Source organism: Aspergillus lentulus (genome assembly GCF_001445615.1).
Source record: "Aspergillus lentulus DNA, contig: Alt09, strain: IFM 54703, whole genome shotgun sequence".
NCBI classification, from domain to species: Eukaryota; Fungi; Ascomycota; class Eurotiomycetes; order Eurotiales; family Aspergillaceae; genus Aspergillus; species Aspergillus lentulus.
In genome coordinates this window covers 2,538,249-2,554,364 of record NW_028322117.1, presented here as the reverse complement: position 1 = coordinate 2,554,364, position 16,116 = coordinate 2,538,249, and the positions used below count along the sequence as shown (strand labels likewise).

The window sequence follows — 16,116 nt, the reverse complement described above, 5'->3', positions numbered from 1 at the left end:
TCTGCTGCACGCAGCTAGAGAGGCGGGGTCCCAATTGGCCCACAAACCTATTATTAAGTACTCCGGTATAGCCCGCGGGCCTGCAGAGGTCTAGCCCAGGTTAATTGTTATTGTCCCCAAATCCAATTCCGCCTCAATCTGGATAGCCTGGTTGCATCATGGTCTCATGTACTTTGTGCTGCTACCAAGTGAGGCAAAAGAGAGATTGATTAAACAGGTCAAGGATGCTTCAAATTCATCAAGCGCTGATGCTCATCACTTTACGAACTCCATCGCTGAGGCAACCTCTGTTTTTGTTATACTGATGTTATGTGTGCCTACGGTTGCACTCGTGACACATATTGAGACCTTGGTACGGGTTTTTTCCTCTTCAAGGATTTCCCTGTGCTGTAATGCAAACACAAAGGCTAGGTGGAATTGGCACGTAATGTACCAGATCCCTAAAGTATTGAAGTCTAGTAAAGACACACGCCTCCGAGTGGTGGCTGTTGTTTGTCCTTTTGTTGTTTTCTTTTATCTTGCTTCATTAGCGACGTATAGCCAATTGACACATTACACGCTGCTCAGAATGCTTCATAACCTGCTTGTCATTCGTACATCCAGGTAACAAATATTCATTTCTCTGTACGATGTATCGACTTCCACAAAGCACAGTGCACAGAAGAAGATACTGATATGATGATATCTGCCAGAATAGACAGCATGGTGCTGAACAGATAGGCGACGAGTTATGTAGGGTCGCGTCAAGCTACTAACGAGGCAACATGGCTGACTCAATCTGACTCCCACTCGTCTGTCAATCTTCATGCCCTTCATCGTCTTCTCCATTGTCCTCTCTATTGCCCTCTCCATTGCCCTCTCCATTGTTCTCTCTACCATCGTCTCCATAGTCCCCTCCGTGGTCCTCTCCGTTGTCCTCTCCACCGTCCACCTCAGCCTCCCGATCAAACTGTTCGGTGTATGGATTGTATTGCAGTGAGCTGTTTTTGCAAAGAGATATGATCCAGCTTTCAAAGTTCATCCTGTCATCATCGTCTTTCAGATCAATCGGGTCTTCCCCGGTAATCAGCTGGACAAGCCGAGCGCCAGGATTCGGGTCAGTGCACTTGGCAGCGATTTCAACCGTGTATGATTTCGCATTCGAGCAAATCGCAGGCCTGACCTCACGATGAAAGACATAATAGAACAGTTTGACTCTTGTCGAAAAGGCCACAATGAGGGGATGACCCCATCTCTGGAACCTATCTCTGGGGCGGGCTTCAAGCTTGGAAAGCTGGCGAACGACATACTGAAGAGTCCGTTCCCACTCATGTGGAGTTTCGTCACGCCCGTGGCGGAAGAATGCGTGAAAACCGCTGCACTGGAAGGGCTCCATCCCTAATTCACGGTATCCAGGTGGCAGAAGGCAGCGGTACAGTCTGTTGCGGAGCATAGTACTGAAGAACCTTGAGTGGGGATCACCAGCGTCTCTTGCTAGCTTAGACAGGTATTGTCCCCAAGCGTTCTCGACAGCACCGAGATACGCATAACTAGGCAGATTGAAAATCAAATCACCATCTCTCCCGTTCGGAGGGAAAGACCAGCCGTACTGTTCTCTACGATATATCAGCTTTACTGCTCTCCTGACAGATTACATATGAGATGTACCACTTACCGAGAAGGACCTTCTTCTGCCTCAGACCACATTGGATCCTTTGGCGTCATGTCCGTTAACTGAATGGCCACGTCATCCATGATACTGAGTCTGTCTGCATCCTTGACGCCTATAACAGGACTCAATTTGAGTTCATTTGAAATTGCGCGGCCAAGCCAATTTTCTTGGTACATGCTGAGCTTAGAATGGATCTTCTTCCCTGAATGCAAGTCTTCTAGGACAAAGGTCTCAGGATCTTCGCCACTTCCAATCACAGCGTATTCATCGTTCAGCCGGAGCTTGCGATGGCTTATCTCGTGGCAGAAAGCAGATGATTGTGCAAGGGCCAAATATGTACGCATATCCGAAAAGTCCATGATCAAGGACAAGATCTCATTGGGAAACAGAAGAGACCTCTTACCAGCAAGCCTCTCAGCTGCAGCTGCATTGAAGAAGTGATACATTAGCATGAAGGTGAAATAACCCGCTGCCGCTGGGTCCGCTGATTTATCGGAAGCAGCATCGTCCTCTTCTGAAGCATCGTCCTCTTCTAGGCATGTGTCTTTCGGTTTGGCGTCGTGACTGTCCGGTTTGTTGAGACCCTGCTGGGACTGAGACAGACGAGTACGAGGCCCATGAGCATATCCAGAGTTCTCGTCAGTAAACTCAAACAGAGACAGGAGAGGAGACCTCCTGATATATGGCTTTCCGTCACGCCCCTTCTGCACGCGGATCAGAACGACATCTAGAATAGAGAGTACCATGGCATAGAACTCTTCGTATCCTTGACCGAGTCCATCATTCACCACCGCTACCACTGATGCTTCTTCGACATCATCCAGATCAAGCCTAGAATTGAGATGAACGAGAATGTTGTGGAACCAGAAGCTAGTGCTTTTCGGTGCCGATCCAGGCTCGATACCAGGAAGGTGACTCTCATGTAAGAATCGCGGGAGCATCCTCGTATGGTATTTTGGAGTCCTGGAATTCGGAAGCAGGTAATAGCCATTTGTCCTATACTTCGCATCGAGGACTTCAGGGTATTCGAAGAACACTTCTCCAGCTGCGAGCGACAGCACAGCGAACGCCATTTCCCTGAACATAAAACAGCTGGGCTCCCACTCAAGAACAAAGCGATCAAGAACCTTCCGATACACCCTACACATCTGCAAAAACGCGGTCATCAGAAAGTTGATGCGGACAGGCATCATTTGCTTGACAGCAGCGGAGGGGGAGGCAGCATCAAAGTCCAAGGGGAGCATAGTTTCAGCAGCAAAATCGGTAAGCGAGAGAAGTTCAATGTTGAGGGCTTGGCCCAAAACCTTTAGGTTGGGATCGATGTTTGGTTTCCAGGAGATATCAGCAACGATGTCCTTGGGTGTATTATCACTCAGCTTTCTGCGCTGCCGGGCGTCCTCAGCGAGATATCGGATCCACCGTCCACCGTGGGGTATATTGAACAGCTTGAAGCATGCGGCATCATCAACAGCGAACATCTCCCGGTCAAGGTCTATGGTGTAAGTCCATTCAATGAAGAGATCATTGGAGAATCTGTTCATGATCATCTGAATTGGAGCATATTCAAGGCGGTCATCGACAGCCAGATAACTCTTTGCATGACGCTCACTGATGCTCAGATCGTCTTGCTCGATATTGGCATCCACCGTGAGTATCTGATCTTCGAACTTCTGTGCAGAACGAGAATACATCTCCCTCATCGAATCCAGCCAATCTAGCGAGAACAGATGTGTCAGTTGGTGTGCACAGCTTCCAGAAGCGTAGCGTTTCTCTTACTGCGGTAGCCCTCAGGATCAGTTGGTATTTCATGAACAATAGCATCTCCGAGTCCCTCAGGATAGCTGTCAAACTGATTCCAGATGACGAAGTATCTGCCGCGGCAGCGGATGAAGAGAAGTCCTCTTGTCCCCATCTTGACAGTTCGGTGTCACCATCAGGGACAGAGACAAAGGCTACGAGGCAGACTGAGGGTTACACTTCTTCTCACAAAGTAGCAGCAATAGTGCAAGAGGAGTATGAAGTGAAAGAAAGAGAATACAAGGAGAAAATCAGACGTTAGAGGTTGGTGTGTGGTGAGAGGCTGAGAGCTATGAGGAGGGGTTGTTGACGCCAGCACGCGCAGCCTTGAGCAAACAAACAAAAGAAGATCCAAACACAGAATTCAAGAGGAAATAAAAATTCACTGCCAACAGACTTGGGATACACAACTCTTCATCGAACGCAATAGTAGGACTTGGTGTCATGGCTCCATCACAACACAGACTCAGAAGCAAAACACCTGTTGAGTTTCAATCGTTTTGTCAGATAAACTCTATAACTACTATATTTTAGAACCTGGTATCACTGTGATGGAAGAACCGCTCTTGCTCTATTTCAAATTCAAAAGCATCAGCTCTGGCGACTCGATAAACTCGCGAACTTTGTTGGCCATTCTTGCCATAGTCGCCCCATCCACAACTCTATGGTCTGCACTCCAACTGAAATTCACTAGCTCGCCCTTGGTGACCTGACCAGCGTCATCAAAGACTGGTACTGTTCTTGATTTTCCAACCCCCAGAATAGCCACTTCAGTTGGTACAATCACCGGTCCAACGTAGGTGCCGCCAATGTTACCAATGTTTGAGACAGTTATCGTGCCACCACTGAGGTCAGCGGGTGTGAGTTTACCCTCTTTGCCCAGTGCACTTAGCCGCCTGATTTCTGCTGCTATTTCCATGATTGTCCGGTTTGCGACATCTTTGATGTTCGGAACGATCAACCCCTGTGGAGTATCCAGAGCGACTCCGATGTTATGCTTCGGCCGCATGATCAGTTTCGGCTTTTCAGGATTGCTCAAGTCCACCTTAGCGTTAAGAAGCGGATATTCGTTCAAAGCAAGGGACACAGCCTTGATGACAAAGGGGAGGAAGGTGACCTTTTTGGGATCTTTGGGGTCAGATGCCAGCTTCTTCCTTAAAGCCGTAATGTCGTTGATCTTGAGCTCATCCGCATAGAGGAAGTGCGGGATAGTGAGAGAGCGGGTCATGGTCTTGAACATTTGCGATTGGATCGGTGTCAGGTTAACCGTGTTTTCTGTTTGCTGACTGGTAGGTGCCACAGAACGCGCTTGGGCTGCTGCGTCGCGCATGGCAATAAATTTATTGACGTCTTCTTTAAGAACACGACCATCCTTCCCCGTCCCTTTGACGTCAAGAATATCAACATTGTAAGTCTTCAGCAGCCCACGGACTGCTGGGGTAGCGAGAGAGGCATATTTTGACCTTGGGGCTTCAACAGCGGTCTCATTGACCTGTGAAGGAGGCAACGGAGTCGATACTGTTGGCTCTACAGAAAGAGTATCCGCAGCAACGGGATCTGGCTGCAATTGCTCGGGTTTGGGCTCAGTAGGCGTGTGATCATCTGGATATTTGCCATCTTCGACTTCTATGTCGCAGAGTGCCTGGGAAGAACATAATGTTAGACGCGGATAGTTCTCGCCTCCCAATTGCACATGAACATGCGTACCATCCCTGTGGGAACAGTGTCATCTGCTTGAAAGTGGAGCTTCTTGACGACTCCTTCGTATCTCGAAGTTATCTAGATTGATAGATTGTCAGATAGGGCAAATAGCGGGATAGAGAAGAACTCGCTCGCTTACATCATCGACTGCTTTATCAGACTGATACTGGCACAGTGGCTTCCACTCTTCTATGTGAGCGCCTTCCTCGACATACCACTGAATAATCTGGACTTCGGTGATCCCTGCGCGGAGAATCTGGGTGAGCAATTGAATGACAGACATGAGAAATGCGTAGGAAAGAAAATACCTTCGCCCACATCCTTCAATATTTGAGATTTTATGCCCCACAAAGGTAATGCAGCGTGGAATCTCCGTCGAGGTATTGATAATTTTGACGATGGGGTGGTTGGGATGACCCTCTGAGGCCGAGAGGACCTGAGAGCCCCCAGAACACCTCTGTTGCAGCGCAAAAAGCTCATAGTCGATTACGAAGCGACCGGGGAATGGGAGTATGGAAAAAGGGTAGTTTTCCAAAGAAGAAAACCGCGAGACATCATGGAATTGTCCCTATTAGTAGGAGGAGGACTACACAGGGTCTCTCCGCATTATTGCTCCCCATCGCCGATAGTAACCGAGCACAGCGTCACCCCACGTGATTTACTCCGCATTATCAATCGAACACTCCATAGTTCGGTCCGTTTTTCATCCGGACTCAAATACTGAGAGCCTTCAACAGACAATGGTACCTTGATAAACAGCTCGGCTCCATTCTTTCCTCCTTGTATGAGCAAATATTGTGGCTAAATTGAATCTGATTCGAATTTGCGAGTCAATTAGGACGAGCGCAAGCTTGCCTCGACTCAAGTCCGGCGACAACCAACATCCACTGAGTGCTCGTTTGAATAGAGCAAGGATATCTACTTGTTCACCAAGGATATTTGCTGCAATCCATGCAAATACCTTCTTCATTGTTAAGCAGAGTTATCTGATATCCAAAATTAACGACGATGATGTCCATGGTTGACATTATTATGTCCACGACTAGTCTATCTTCCCCTCCGTTTTCCATTATTGTTTTGTGAAACCCCACCATTATCTCAGCACAGTGGAGCTGAATACGACAGTGAGCAATACCAACCGACCACCATCATTTCGCCTTGCTGTGATCCAGGGTCTCTGAGTATCTGACTTTGATGCCAGTGAAATTGCTATCTCTTCAATAATGCTCACTCTCCAGCTCAGAACGGGCAATGTGCCTGTTGTCCGAGTACAAATTGGTGTGTCTTAGATGCACCTTAGGGTTCCAGCTACCGGCTTGATGAACGTGGGACTAGGAGATCGCATGCGGAGGATCGAACCATCATTGGTGCAACCTAATCTTCTAGCCCTGTCAGGGCCAAGCACGCTCCCTGAGGGTTGAGAAGAGCAGGCGGCAGTATTCTCATTCTCACTCCCAGCTCGTTCTCTGATCCATCTGGTTCATATTTTGCATTTCAAGACTGGCTTCACTGTACTTAATAGACCGTTCAATTGAGCACCGACTTGCTGCACAATGGTGGCCAAACACTTGACGATTCGCAACCTTACCACAACCCCGATAACCCTCAAGCTCATTGAGCGTTTTCACCCCCATAAGGACCCTCGAGATGACATGCAATTCTTGGCCAGGAATTTCACTCGAATTCTAAGCAATGTCACTCGCACCAATGAGACCGTAGCCGCGATTACTGATGACAATGAACCATTTGCTCATGAAGAGGTTGATATTCATGTGGAACCTTTCCAGACAGTCCAGACCGAAGTCCGTGCATTCATTGACTCGGACAAAGAGCGCCTGCGCTGGATCTTTGAAGCAGAGGGAGAGCGACATCAGATTCAGACACCGGTTCCTACGACGGAGTCTGCCGGAATGAAGGCGTTGTGCGATAATCCTCGATTTCGCTTCACTGGCGTCTACGTGACGCCTGAATCCCATCTTGCAATCTACTCCTCGGCCAATCTGCAAGCATGGATGGGAGAGCTCAAAGATAGTACATTGCTCTCCTCACTGTCCATTCCAGGAACACACAATTCTCCTACGTGCCATGTTGCGGCTCCGTCTGTTCGCTGCCAAGCGGTCAGTCCACGGGAACAGCTCCGAAATGGTGTCCGCTTCTTCGACATCCGTGTGCAGCCCCAGTTTCCCGAGGACCCGTCCAAGGATGAGCTTATCCTAGTGCACAGCGTGTTCCCCATCTCCTTGACGGGCAACAAGTACTTTCGCGATCTGATGCGCGACGTTAATGAGTTCCTCGACGAGAATCCGTCTGAGACGCTCATCATCTCTCTGAAGCGAGAAGGCCCAGGAAACCACACCGATGAACAACTGAGTCGGATTGTGCGCGACCATTATGCTCGTCCAGATAGCCGGTGGTACACAGAACCCAAAATCCCTACTCTGGGCGAGGTGCGCGGGAAAGTCGTCCTGCTTCGCCGGTTCAACATCATAGAAGAGCTAAAGAATGAGCACGACGGCCGCGGCTGGGGCATCGACGGGAGCGATTGGGCAGATAATACTCCAAGCGCAACCTGCAGCAGTGGACAACTCTGTATCCAGGACTTCTACGAGGTCCTTGAGACGAAGAACATCGACGTCAAGATCAAATATGTAACGGAACACTGTGATCGCTCCAGCGGGCACTGCTACCCGTTCGGTGCCCTCCCGGATCCCGAAGCCAGCAAAGCGCATCCATTTTATATCAATTTCCTCAGTGCAAGCAACTTCTGGAAGGTCGGGACGTGGCCCGAGAAGATCGCAGCGAAGCTGAACCCCGCAACTGTTGACTATCTTTGCCGGAGACACAGCGATAAGGACGGTGACTGGTCGACCGGCATTCTTGTCACGGACTGGGTCGGCCACGAAGGCGACTGGGACCTTGTGCGGTGCATTGTTGGCATGAACGCTAAGCTGAAGATGAGACAGATGAGAGAGGAGCAGGAACACTCTAACGGCGATGCTTGATTTGTGCTTTCACGCATGCCCTCGTCGACATGGGCAGCCTGATCATACAGCTGATCATTTCCCATCAATGCATTATATGTTATTATGATATGTCAATAATTTGGTCTCATACATGCACCCATGTGTAAGAAGGAAATACATTACGCCGTATGAGGGCAGAGCGGGAGGAACAATAACTGATCTCACAAAATGGATCCTGATTGGACAAAGCTATGCTATTCAAGTTCGCGAAATGTAACCGAGCGGTTTCCCGAGGAAATCTAATTGAGATAAGTACAAGAAATATTATACATGGATCACCTGACAAGATTTGCTATGTCGTTAAGATTCGTTCTTGTCACCCTCGGGACCCTTTTGCTCATCTTCCAGAACGCTCCTCCTGCTCTCGAGGGTGAAATAGAGGCTCTTGCCAGCGCCTTCCAGGGCATTCGTAATGCTAGATCCCATGCTCTGCAGAGCCATAATAAGTTGAGACCGCAAGCCATCCATACCACCTTCGATACTGCCGACCCATTTCGTCTGGTCGACATCGAAGACCTGACCGTCCACTCGAGCAGCCAGCAAGCTCAATTTCTGCAGTCCATTTTGGACAGGCAGTTCATGCCATGCCGGGTTAGTCCTCCTAGTGGGAGCAGGGAAGCCGGTCGCCTTGGGGGCAAGAACCGACATGGCGGCTTTCAGGTGCTCGGGAGACACCTGTGGGATAGAAAGGACTGCGACGGGGCCCACGAGAAGCGCTGAAAGTTCATGCTTGCCTTTCATGTGCATCACAGCGTCATGGGCCGCACGGGAGAGGTCATGGGCCAAAGCCGGGTCGTCCTTGGATCCCGACAGAGGGATCTCGGCGGAGGTCTGTGTAACGGGGTCGACGGCTCTGGGAGGTTTGGCATTGGCCACTGTGGCCACATCTGGGCGGAAATATTCGACAATGCGGAGAGCGACCTCGAAGATGCTGGTCTGCACGATTTGCACCTTAATGTGCGGCGCCAGTGGTTGAGCTTGCCGTCCCTCAGCGGCAATCTTTTCATCAACCTTCTGCATGGCCTTGCTCAATTCCCGTCGAATTGCGGTCCATTCCACCGACTGAAGGTTATCATGCTGGAAAAGAACCATGAGAGGTGTAGTGCGGATAAGCGATGTGTACTGCCGGAGAAGCTGTGATCGTCGGTACTCGGGATTGCGATGAGAGGGAGGCTGAGAAGGGGGATATCTAGCGATTGGAGGAATGGAAGTTGTCATCTGTTTAATAGATGCGGCCGGAGTCGTCGCCGTAGCTGCGGTGCTCGCATAACGAGCAGCGACTGGTATTTCGAATTGACATAGGACTCTCTGGCGTCGGAACGACTGACAAATGCGTCCATTGGCGAGTCGTAACCGTGGCGGCATCGTGAATCGAAGTGTAAGATTTGGTTTTCTGCGAATGTGATGATATCCGTGAGAGCCCTCAGGAAATACAGGGCGTGATAGTCTCGCGCAATGGTTGGCGCCGATAGCCTTGGCCGATGAATTATTGAAAGCACGCAAAGAAACCAAAATCTGGAAGAAACAATGGCCGATGTTCCCATTTCGGTATAGTCCATGTTGTGGGCGGTGAAATTCTGCCAGATGCCGCTGACTCCTCCGGTGATACAAGCTGAGGGGCTGTTTGCTACTTCCACCTTTCCTTTGTCACTGCTGACATTTGGAGTCATTTTCAAGTGTCTTGAAGAGTAGAACACTACTCAGGTCACCATGTTGTCTGCGCATGAATTTGACCAGAAGCCTAATCAGGTTTCGATCTCACCCCTCCTTCAGAAACTTGCCTACCCCACTACGCAGGTCCCTGTTGATCCCGCCGAAATCGCTTCAGCATTTGCATTGATCTTTGAAGATCGTCTATCGGCCATTCAGACGGCCGCTCTTTTGACCCTTTTGCATTCTACTGCAAAAGATCGAGATGCGCAGGTCATTGCATTATGTTCGCTTCGCATGAGAGAGGCAGCTCGCCAGATCGAGAAGAGCTCTCTGAAAAAGGTCATCAATGCTCGTGGGAAGAAGGAAGGAAACTATGGGGGCGGCCTGGTGAGTGAATTGAAATTGGAGCTGATAGCTTGACTGCCTTGCTTATTCGATAATTTTGTTTTTTTCCAGTGTGATATTGTTGGGACCGGTGGTGATTCACATTCTACATTCAACATTTCGACGACTGCCTCTATTATCGCCTCGCCGCTCCTTATGATGGCCAAGCACGGCAACCGCGCGCAAACTTCATTCTCTGGCTCCGCCGACGTCCTGAACGCGATCCCCCCAGTTCCCCCGAAGATCTCCGCAGTTACTGCCGAGAACCTTGCCCAAGTCTACGAAGCGACGAGCTACGCGTTCCTGTTCGCCCCCAATTTCCACCCCGGTATGATGTACGCCAACCCAGTGCGTCGGGGTTTGGGCCTGCGAACTATCTTCAATCTAATGGGCCCATTGGCAAACCCGGTTGACTGGGCGCTGGAAGCCAGAGTGGTTGGTGTGGCTTATCAGAGTCTGGGACCCGTGTTCGCAGAAGCCTTGCGCTCCAGTGGGGTGAAGAAGGCCCTTGTTGTCTGTGGTGCGGAGGACCTGGACGAAATCAGTTGCGCGGGTCCAACAAACTGCTGGAAACTTACGGGATACCCCAATCCCGACTACGACGGCCCTGATGAGGAGTGTTCCTGCGACGAGGATGAAGATGTTCCCCGGACTTTGGTCAAGATTGAAACCTTCCAGCTTCACCCGTCTGATTTCGGTCTGCCTGCACATCCTCTAAGCGCAGTCTACGGTAGAAAGATGCCGAAAGAAAACGCAGCCAAAATCATGAGTATTTTGCGAAACGAGCTACCTCCGGATGACCCCATCCTTACATTCGTCTTGATTAATGTTGCCGCCCTCCTGGTGATTTCGGGCCTTTGTGAAGCCGACACCAGTAACATGGGCCCTGGTGATGATGGCAAGGTGATCACCGAACGTGGTCCAGGTGGTGGTCGCTGGAAGGAGGGTGTTCGACGAGCAAGATGGGCCGTCGAAAGCGGTTCGGCACTTAAATGCTTGGAACAGTTCATCGAAGTCACGAACAGACTTTAACGAAACTGTCCATTGATGACGCAGGGTTATGTGTGATGCCTCATGCCTTCCATTTCGGGGTTGTTTCTTTTGATTCTCGCTGGGACTGCTTATGTTGGATAGAGGTTGGGTACATACTGGGTTACGAGATTTGGAATACCTGAGGATCTCGAATACCTGAGGATTACTCGGAGAGCATATTTCGAGGGACGGAAATTCAACACCGTCAGAACGGGGTATATTTCAGCATTGAATCAGGGCGGACTGAAAATATTTGTGAACATAATATAGCGATGTTGCCAAACATATCTGCTGGCTGTTGTCCTCAGCGCTGCCTTTGCAGAACATTAGGCATGCCCGCAGTTCTCAACTTTAAAATAACCAACTCCAAAGCGCCACAAAATGCACATCACTGTCGTAAAAGGACGAGACGGGCGGAGGCCCTGCAAATCTTTGCTCAAAACACTTCGTCGTGCGGATTCTTCAACGAGCCTCGAACTGAACCATCCTATCCAAAATAGAGCAGTTAGCAACCGCACACGGACAGATCCTGACTTCCCGCAGAAGTAGAAAGACTCACCTCTTCGTCCTCTCCTTGTAGAGAACACGGTGACCGCAATCCTTGCAGCGAATCTGGTCGCCTCTCTTCAGGGAGACGCGCGCATTGCATTCGCCGCACAGATAGGAAACGACAGGCCCATCCATCGAGCCAGCGGCCATGCCCTCGGTGCCAAAGGCATTCTGGGCGCCGAGAGAGGGGACCTGATACGCTTCGCGGGACATGATGATCGAAGGTGGTCTGTATTCAAAAGTGACTGGTAGGCAAATAATATATCGCTGGCGAAGGTATCGCTTGAGTATAAACTGGGGGTGCGGGTGATTGAAGGCGAGTTGGAGAGAGTTCAGACTTGGATCTCTAGAGCACTTTTTCTGCCGAATGCTCTAGGCTGCTTTGTCATCACCGATGGAAGGTTCGGGGCTAATGAAGCTAGCCTAATAAAGACTAGAGCATATGTGCCTCAGGTATCTATCTGCCACATGTTTACTCCCTACATTTGCTTTTATTGTTTGCAATCGAAATATTGAGTTCAAGAGTTTGATCATGACCGTAGTGAAAACGCTATGGCGGCATGCTTTACCCTAATCTATACGTCTATGGAACTTCCTATAGCAACCTCATGCCTGACAAATCTTCTCAAATGCCAACAAACCTCACACGAGAAATCTATAATAAAAGGGTATCTCTCCAAATGCGTAGCGTGCAACCAGTGATGCAAAAAAGCGCTCCCCCAACAACAAATTGAAGGGGATAAATGATATATGCAAAAATGTTCTCAGACCGAATCAGACAGGGAGTGCGGTATCACCAACCACCTCCGATCTTTCCTGCCAACTCAACAACACGAGCAGTTTCGTTGGGCGCATTCTGCGTCTTACCCACGTCACTCTCCACTTCGCGATAGGACGTATACGCCAGCTGGGAAAGGGGTATATCAATCTTCTCTGACCAATACTTCAAGAACTCATGAAGCTCGGTATCCCTTGACAGGACGGAAACCGGCTCGGTCGTGACAGACCCCTCGCTATCCGAGTCCGCAGAGTAATACGCCTCATCTACCCGGGCAAGCCAGGCACGCTGCTCATGCGGCGTGGGTTTCAACGCAGCCACAGGAGCTTCAGTCGAAGTCATTTTTAGCGAGTTCGGAATAGCTTCCCGGGCATCTTCAATCCTAATCTGCCCACCTCCATTGGTACAGCCGCCAGGACAAGCCATGACTTCAGCATATGCATAATCAGCGCCTGTTCCAGCTGGGGTTGCGTTTCTTGACAAGGGCTGTCGTCGACTTGCACTTGAAGAGACTGCTTGCGGCTTGGCGCCTGGAAGCCTCGACACGCGTGCCGGTTTAAGCTTTCTGACAAGGTTTTGGATATTCCTGAAGCCATAATACCGAGCCGCCTTCAAAAGGGGCTCGTCCCCAGACGACATGAGCACATATTCCACAACATCGGCATTGCGCCCACGCTGCGTGACAATCTTGCTGCCGGGGTTTCTGGCTTGGAAGATTTTGAGGACGTGATGAAGATAGCCTCCAGATGTCCCCGATTCGACTGTTTGGCCTGACGAGCTCTTAGAGAACAAGAATGAGTCTAAGGCTTGGTCTGGAAATGGCGTGTAACATGACGCGGGCAATGCTTTGAGCGGCAAATTGGGTAGAGAAAGCCCCCTAGCAGAAGCTAAGGTTAGTAGCTCACGGGTGGTTATGACACAGTCAACGTCGCGGACGGGTGTTGTCTGTGACTCGGTGGAGGTTGAAGCCCATGCAATGTCGGTGAGCTCTTCCCGGCTGGCTTCCAGCTTCTTGTCGAAGCATGGCATGATAGCTAAATGCCATATCTGAGAAGGCGAGACCCCAAGCGCCTTGCTTAGCACTGACTTCAGAAATGTGCCGCTCAAAGCCTGAGGAGACTTGAGGCGGGATAAATGAGGAAGAATGAAAGGGTGTGTTTTCTCGGCATAACATATCCAGCCAGGGCAAGCGGATGAAAGGATTGGTCGCTTGGGAAGGCTGCCCGATTCAGTCGATGATAAAGAGCTGGTGACCTCGTCCGCTGTCAGAGCCAACACCGCTTCACGCATAATGTTCGTGTCCACAACCCATGTAAACCCATTTCCATGTTTTCCACCAGCTCTGAGACCGTGAGGGCCCATGAGAAATTGATCAATCATATATTTTGCCTCCCGCTCAGTGATTCCGTATGTGGCTGCCAAGCCCGCCCTGACTTGAGGACTGACACTAGCAACAAAGATGCGACCATCGCTGTCGGCTGATCCCACATTTTGTGCAGCTCTTTGATCGCTTCCGAAATCCAGCGGCAACTCAGGGTACGAATCAAGAGTGTTGAGAACCTCCGTATGTGATTGCAAGGATATCAACACCGCTTCCGCAGAGGTGACACATCCGGAGCATGCAAGGCAATCGGTCAATGAAATCTGAGCCGGGGGAAGGTTTTCCGGTTGAACTTTGTCTTCCTTTGTCACTTCATAGGGATTCTATAAAATTGGAAATGAGCGTTAGCCTATTGGCTGATAACGACAGTTGATTGGTAAGATAGCAAACATACCTCCGACTGGGATTCTCTCTGTGGTAGACTCTCAACGGGCTTGATGCAAGCAACTCCGGGAGAGATGAAATCGTTCAAATCGTCTGCAGAAAGAATTGCACTCATCGTGGCAGGGGCTTTTGGTCGAAGCTCCCCGCTATGCGATAAGGATCAAGAAGGGCGCCACCCAAGAAGTATGGATCTCGCAGCGGTCCTCGAGCCCGTCTTCTTTGTTGTAGATGCAATACGACGGAAATAGCGACAAAGAAAACAGTAGTGAGGGGGGTAGTGAACAGATTGACCGGAGAAGCGCTCTTTCAGAAGATAAAGAAAAGAAGCCGACAAAACCCACGTCCCTTTGATAGAAAAGTAGGCTGTTTAGTAAAGCCAATCTCGCTTTGTCATGCCGCCGAAAGTGGCGACTGACTTGATTTGCTGCTCCACCCCGCAATCGGCGCTGATAAGCTCACCGCCCGCGTTTTCAAAGAAGATTCCGCCTTGTTTATGCTCCTCGTTCAGGCGGTTCTGCCGTTTCTTTGTCTGGTGACCTCAGGCTCCAACAGGAGACGCCGGTTTGCTTTGCTCTGTTCTGCCAGGCTACAGGCTTGGGATTCGATCAAGAACAGCGAGAGTGATAGACATATATAGCGTAGGAGAAAGTCTCAGAATCCATAACATCTAGTTTCCTAACTTTCCGACTACTCCCTTGTGTATACTCTAAATTTCCTACCAATCATGACCGGTGCACCAGCGGATGGCTCTAAGCAGCCAGCAACTGTCAAAGCACAGAAACGGCGCGCAGAAGTCAAGGATGTGCCTGAAGCTTCCGGCGCAAATGACTCGAATGTCCGGCAAGAAGCCCAACGGCCCGCAAAGATACGGAAAACCGATGAAGGCGAGGAAGACAGCAGAACGAGGAGAGCGCGCCTGGTAAGAGTCGCCCAAGAAACAAAGAGCATCATCCCGACGATATTGACGGTGACGCCTGACGCTCCGCCCGATGGCGATAAATATTCGCTCGATAAATTGCCCCGGTTGGATCAGAAGAACTGCCCCAATGTCCGCACTTTGGTCAAAGTTGTGGAAGGAGACACCTTCAACACCGCGATCAACCTTGCCAATGCCGCCCAGTTCCTCGATCATGAGGATACCGAACCTGTCTGTGTCTTGAACATGGCGAACGCGGATCATATCGGAGGCGGTTGGGAACATGGAGCAATGGCTCAAGAAGAAGAGCTCTGTTTCCGCAGTAGCCTCAGCTTCACTCTCAAAAAGCAGTTCTATCCCATCGGTAGCCTTAGTGCTATCTATTCACCGACCGTGGTTGTTTTTCGGGAAGACACGCGAAGACGACATCGCTGGATGGACTTGGGCAAACCTGAGTGGCTCCCCGTAGTCGGTGTTGTCAGCATAGCAGCAGAGGTGGCACCGGCTGTCGTGATTGATGATTCCAAGAAATATCGGTATGCGAATGCGGAGGATCGAGATTTGATCAAGGGTAAGATGCGCCTTGTCCTGCGCATTGCTGCGACCCACGGTCATCGGAGGCTCGTTTTGGGCGCCTTGGGTTGTGGCGCGTTCATGAATCCCAAGCATGACGTCGCGGATTGCTGGTTGGAAGTCATGAAGGAGAAGGAATTCAAAGGATGGTTTGAAGCAATTGTATTCGGCATTGTGGATCCCGGTCATAGAACAGGGAATTTGAGTATCTTCCGAGAATGTCTCGATGGAGTGAAGTTGTGATGAGATACTAGGGATATTTTTATTTTGTGTTTCTCGTGGCCATATTTGAAG

General features: G+C 50.1%; 8 protein-coding genes across 8 annotated transcripts; 3 read left to right on the top strand and 5 right to left on the bottom strand.

The window, feature by feature from the left end:
• Positions 1-796: 796 nt before the first annotated feature.
• Positions 797-3,563, bottom strand: ALT_5651 (uncharacterized protein; the record flags this gene model as incomplete). Its single annotated transcript, XM_033554581.2, has 3 exons — positions 797-1,595; positions 1,655-3,365; positions 3,428-3,563. 3 exons carry the CDS (start codon positions 3,561-3,563, stop codon positions 797-799), a joined length of 2,646 nt encoding a protein of 881 aa, XP_033410472.2.
• A 456-nt stretch (positions 3,564-4,019) lies between these two features.
• ALT_5650 (lipoamide acyltransferase component of branched-chain alpha-keto acid dehydrogenase complex, mitochondrial) lies at positions 4,020-5,432 on the bottom strand (the record flags this gene model as incomplete). The annotated part of the gene is made up of 3 exons (XM_033554582.2): positions 4,020-5,090; positions 5,156-5,227; positions 5,289-5,432. 3 exons carry the CDS (start codon positions 5,430-5,432, stop codon positions 4,020-4,022), a joined length of 1,287 nt encoding a protein of 428 aa, XP_033410473.2.
• A 1,270-nt stretch (positions 5,433-6,702) lies between these two features.
• ALT_5649 (phosphatidylinositol-specific phospholipase C) lies at positions 6,703-8,151 on the top strand (the record flags this gene model as incomplete). The annotated part of the gene is made up of 1 exon (XM_033554583.1): positions 6,703-8,151. The coding sequence occupies one exon, from the start codon at positions 6,703-6,705 to the stop codon at positions 8,149-8,151; it is 1,449 nt and encodes a 482-aa protein (XP_033410474.1).
• Positions 8,152-8,472: 321 nt separating this feature from the next.
• ALT_5648 (mitochondrial 54S ribosomal protein uL10m) lies at positions 8,473-9,537 on the bottom strand (the record flags this gene model as incomplete). Its single annotated transcript, XM_033554584.2, has 1 exon — positions 8,473-9,537. The coding sequence occupies one exon, from the start codon at positions 9,535-9,537 to the stop codon at positions 8,473-8,475; it is 1,065 nt and encodes a 354-aa protein (XP_033410475.2).
• A 345-nt stretch (positions 9,538-9,882) lies between these two features.
• Positions 9,883-11,241, top strand: ALT_5647 (anthranilate phosphoribosyltransferase; the record flags this gene model as incomplete). The annotated part of the gene is made up of 2 exons (XM_033554585.1): positions 9,883-10,212; positions 10,282-11,241. 2 exons carry the CDS (start codon positions 9,883-9,885, stop codon positions 11,239-11,241), a joined length of 1,290 nt encoding a protein of 429 aa, XP_033410476.1.
• A 462-nt stretch (positions 11,242-11,703) lies between these two features.
• Positions 11,704-12,003, bottom strand: ALT_5646 (Rpo12/RPC10 RNA polymerase subunit family protein; the record flags this gene model as incomplete). Its single annotated transcript, XM_033554586.1, has 2 exons — positions 11,704-11,728; positions 11,801-12,003. The coding sequence occupies 2 exons, from the start codon at positions 12,001-12,003 to the stop codon at positions 11,704-11,706; spliced, it is 228 nt and encodes a 75-aa protein (XP_033410477.1).
• A 580-nt stretch (positions 12,004-12,583) lies between these two features.
• Positions 12,584-14,448, bottom strand: nar1 (iron-sulfur cluster assembly protein NAR1; the record flags this gene model as incomplete). The annotated part of the gene is made up of 2 exons (XM_033554587.2): positions 12,584-14,272; positions 14,344-14,448. 2 exons carry the CDS (start codon positions 14,446-14,448, stop codon positions 12,584-12,586), a joined length of 1,794 nt encoding a protein of 597 aa, XP_033410478.2.
• Positions 14,449-15,057: 609 nt separating this feature from the next.
• ALT_5644 (uncharacterized protein) lies at positions 15,058-16,065 on the top strand (the record flags this gene model as incomplete). The annotated part of the gene is made up of 1 exon (XM_033554588.2): positions 15,058-16,065. One exon carries the CDS (start codon positions 15,058-15,060, stop codon positions 16,063-16,065), a length of 1,008 nt encoding a protein of 335 aa, XP_033410479.1.
• Positions 16,066-16,116: the final 51 nt, after the last annotated feature.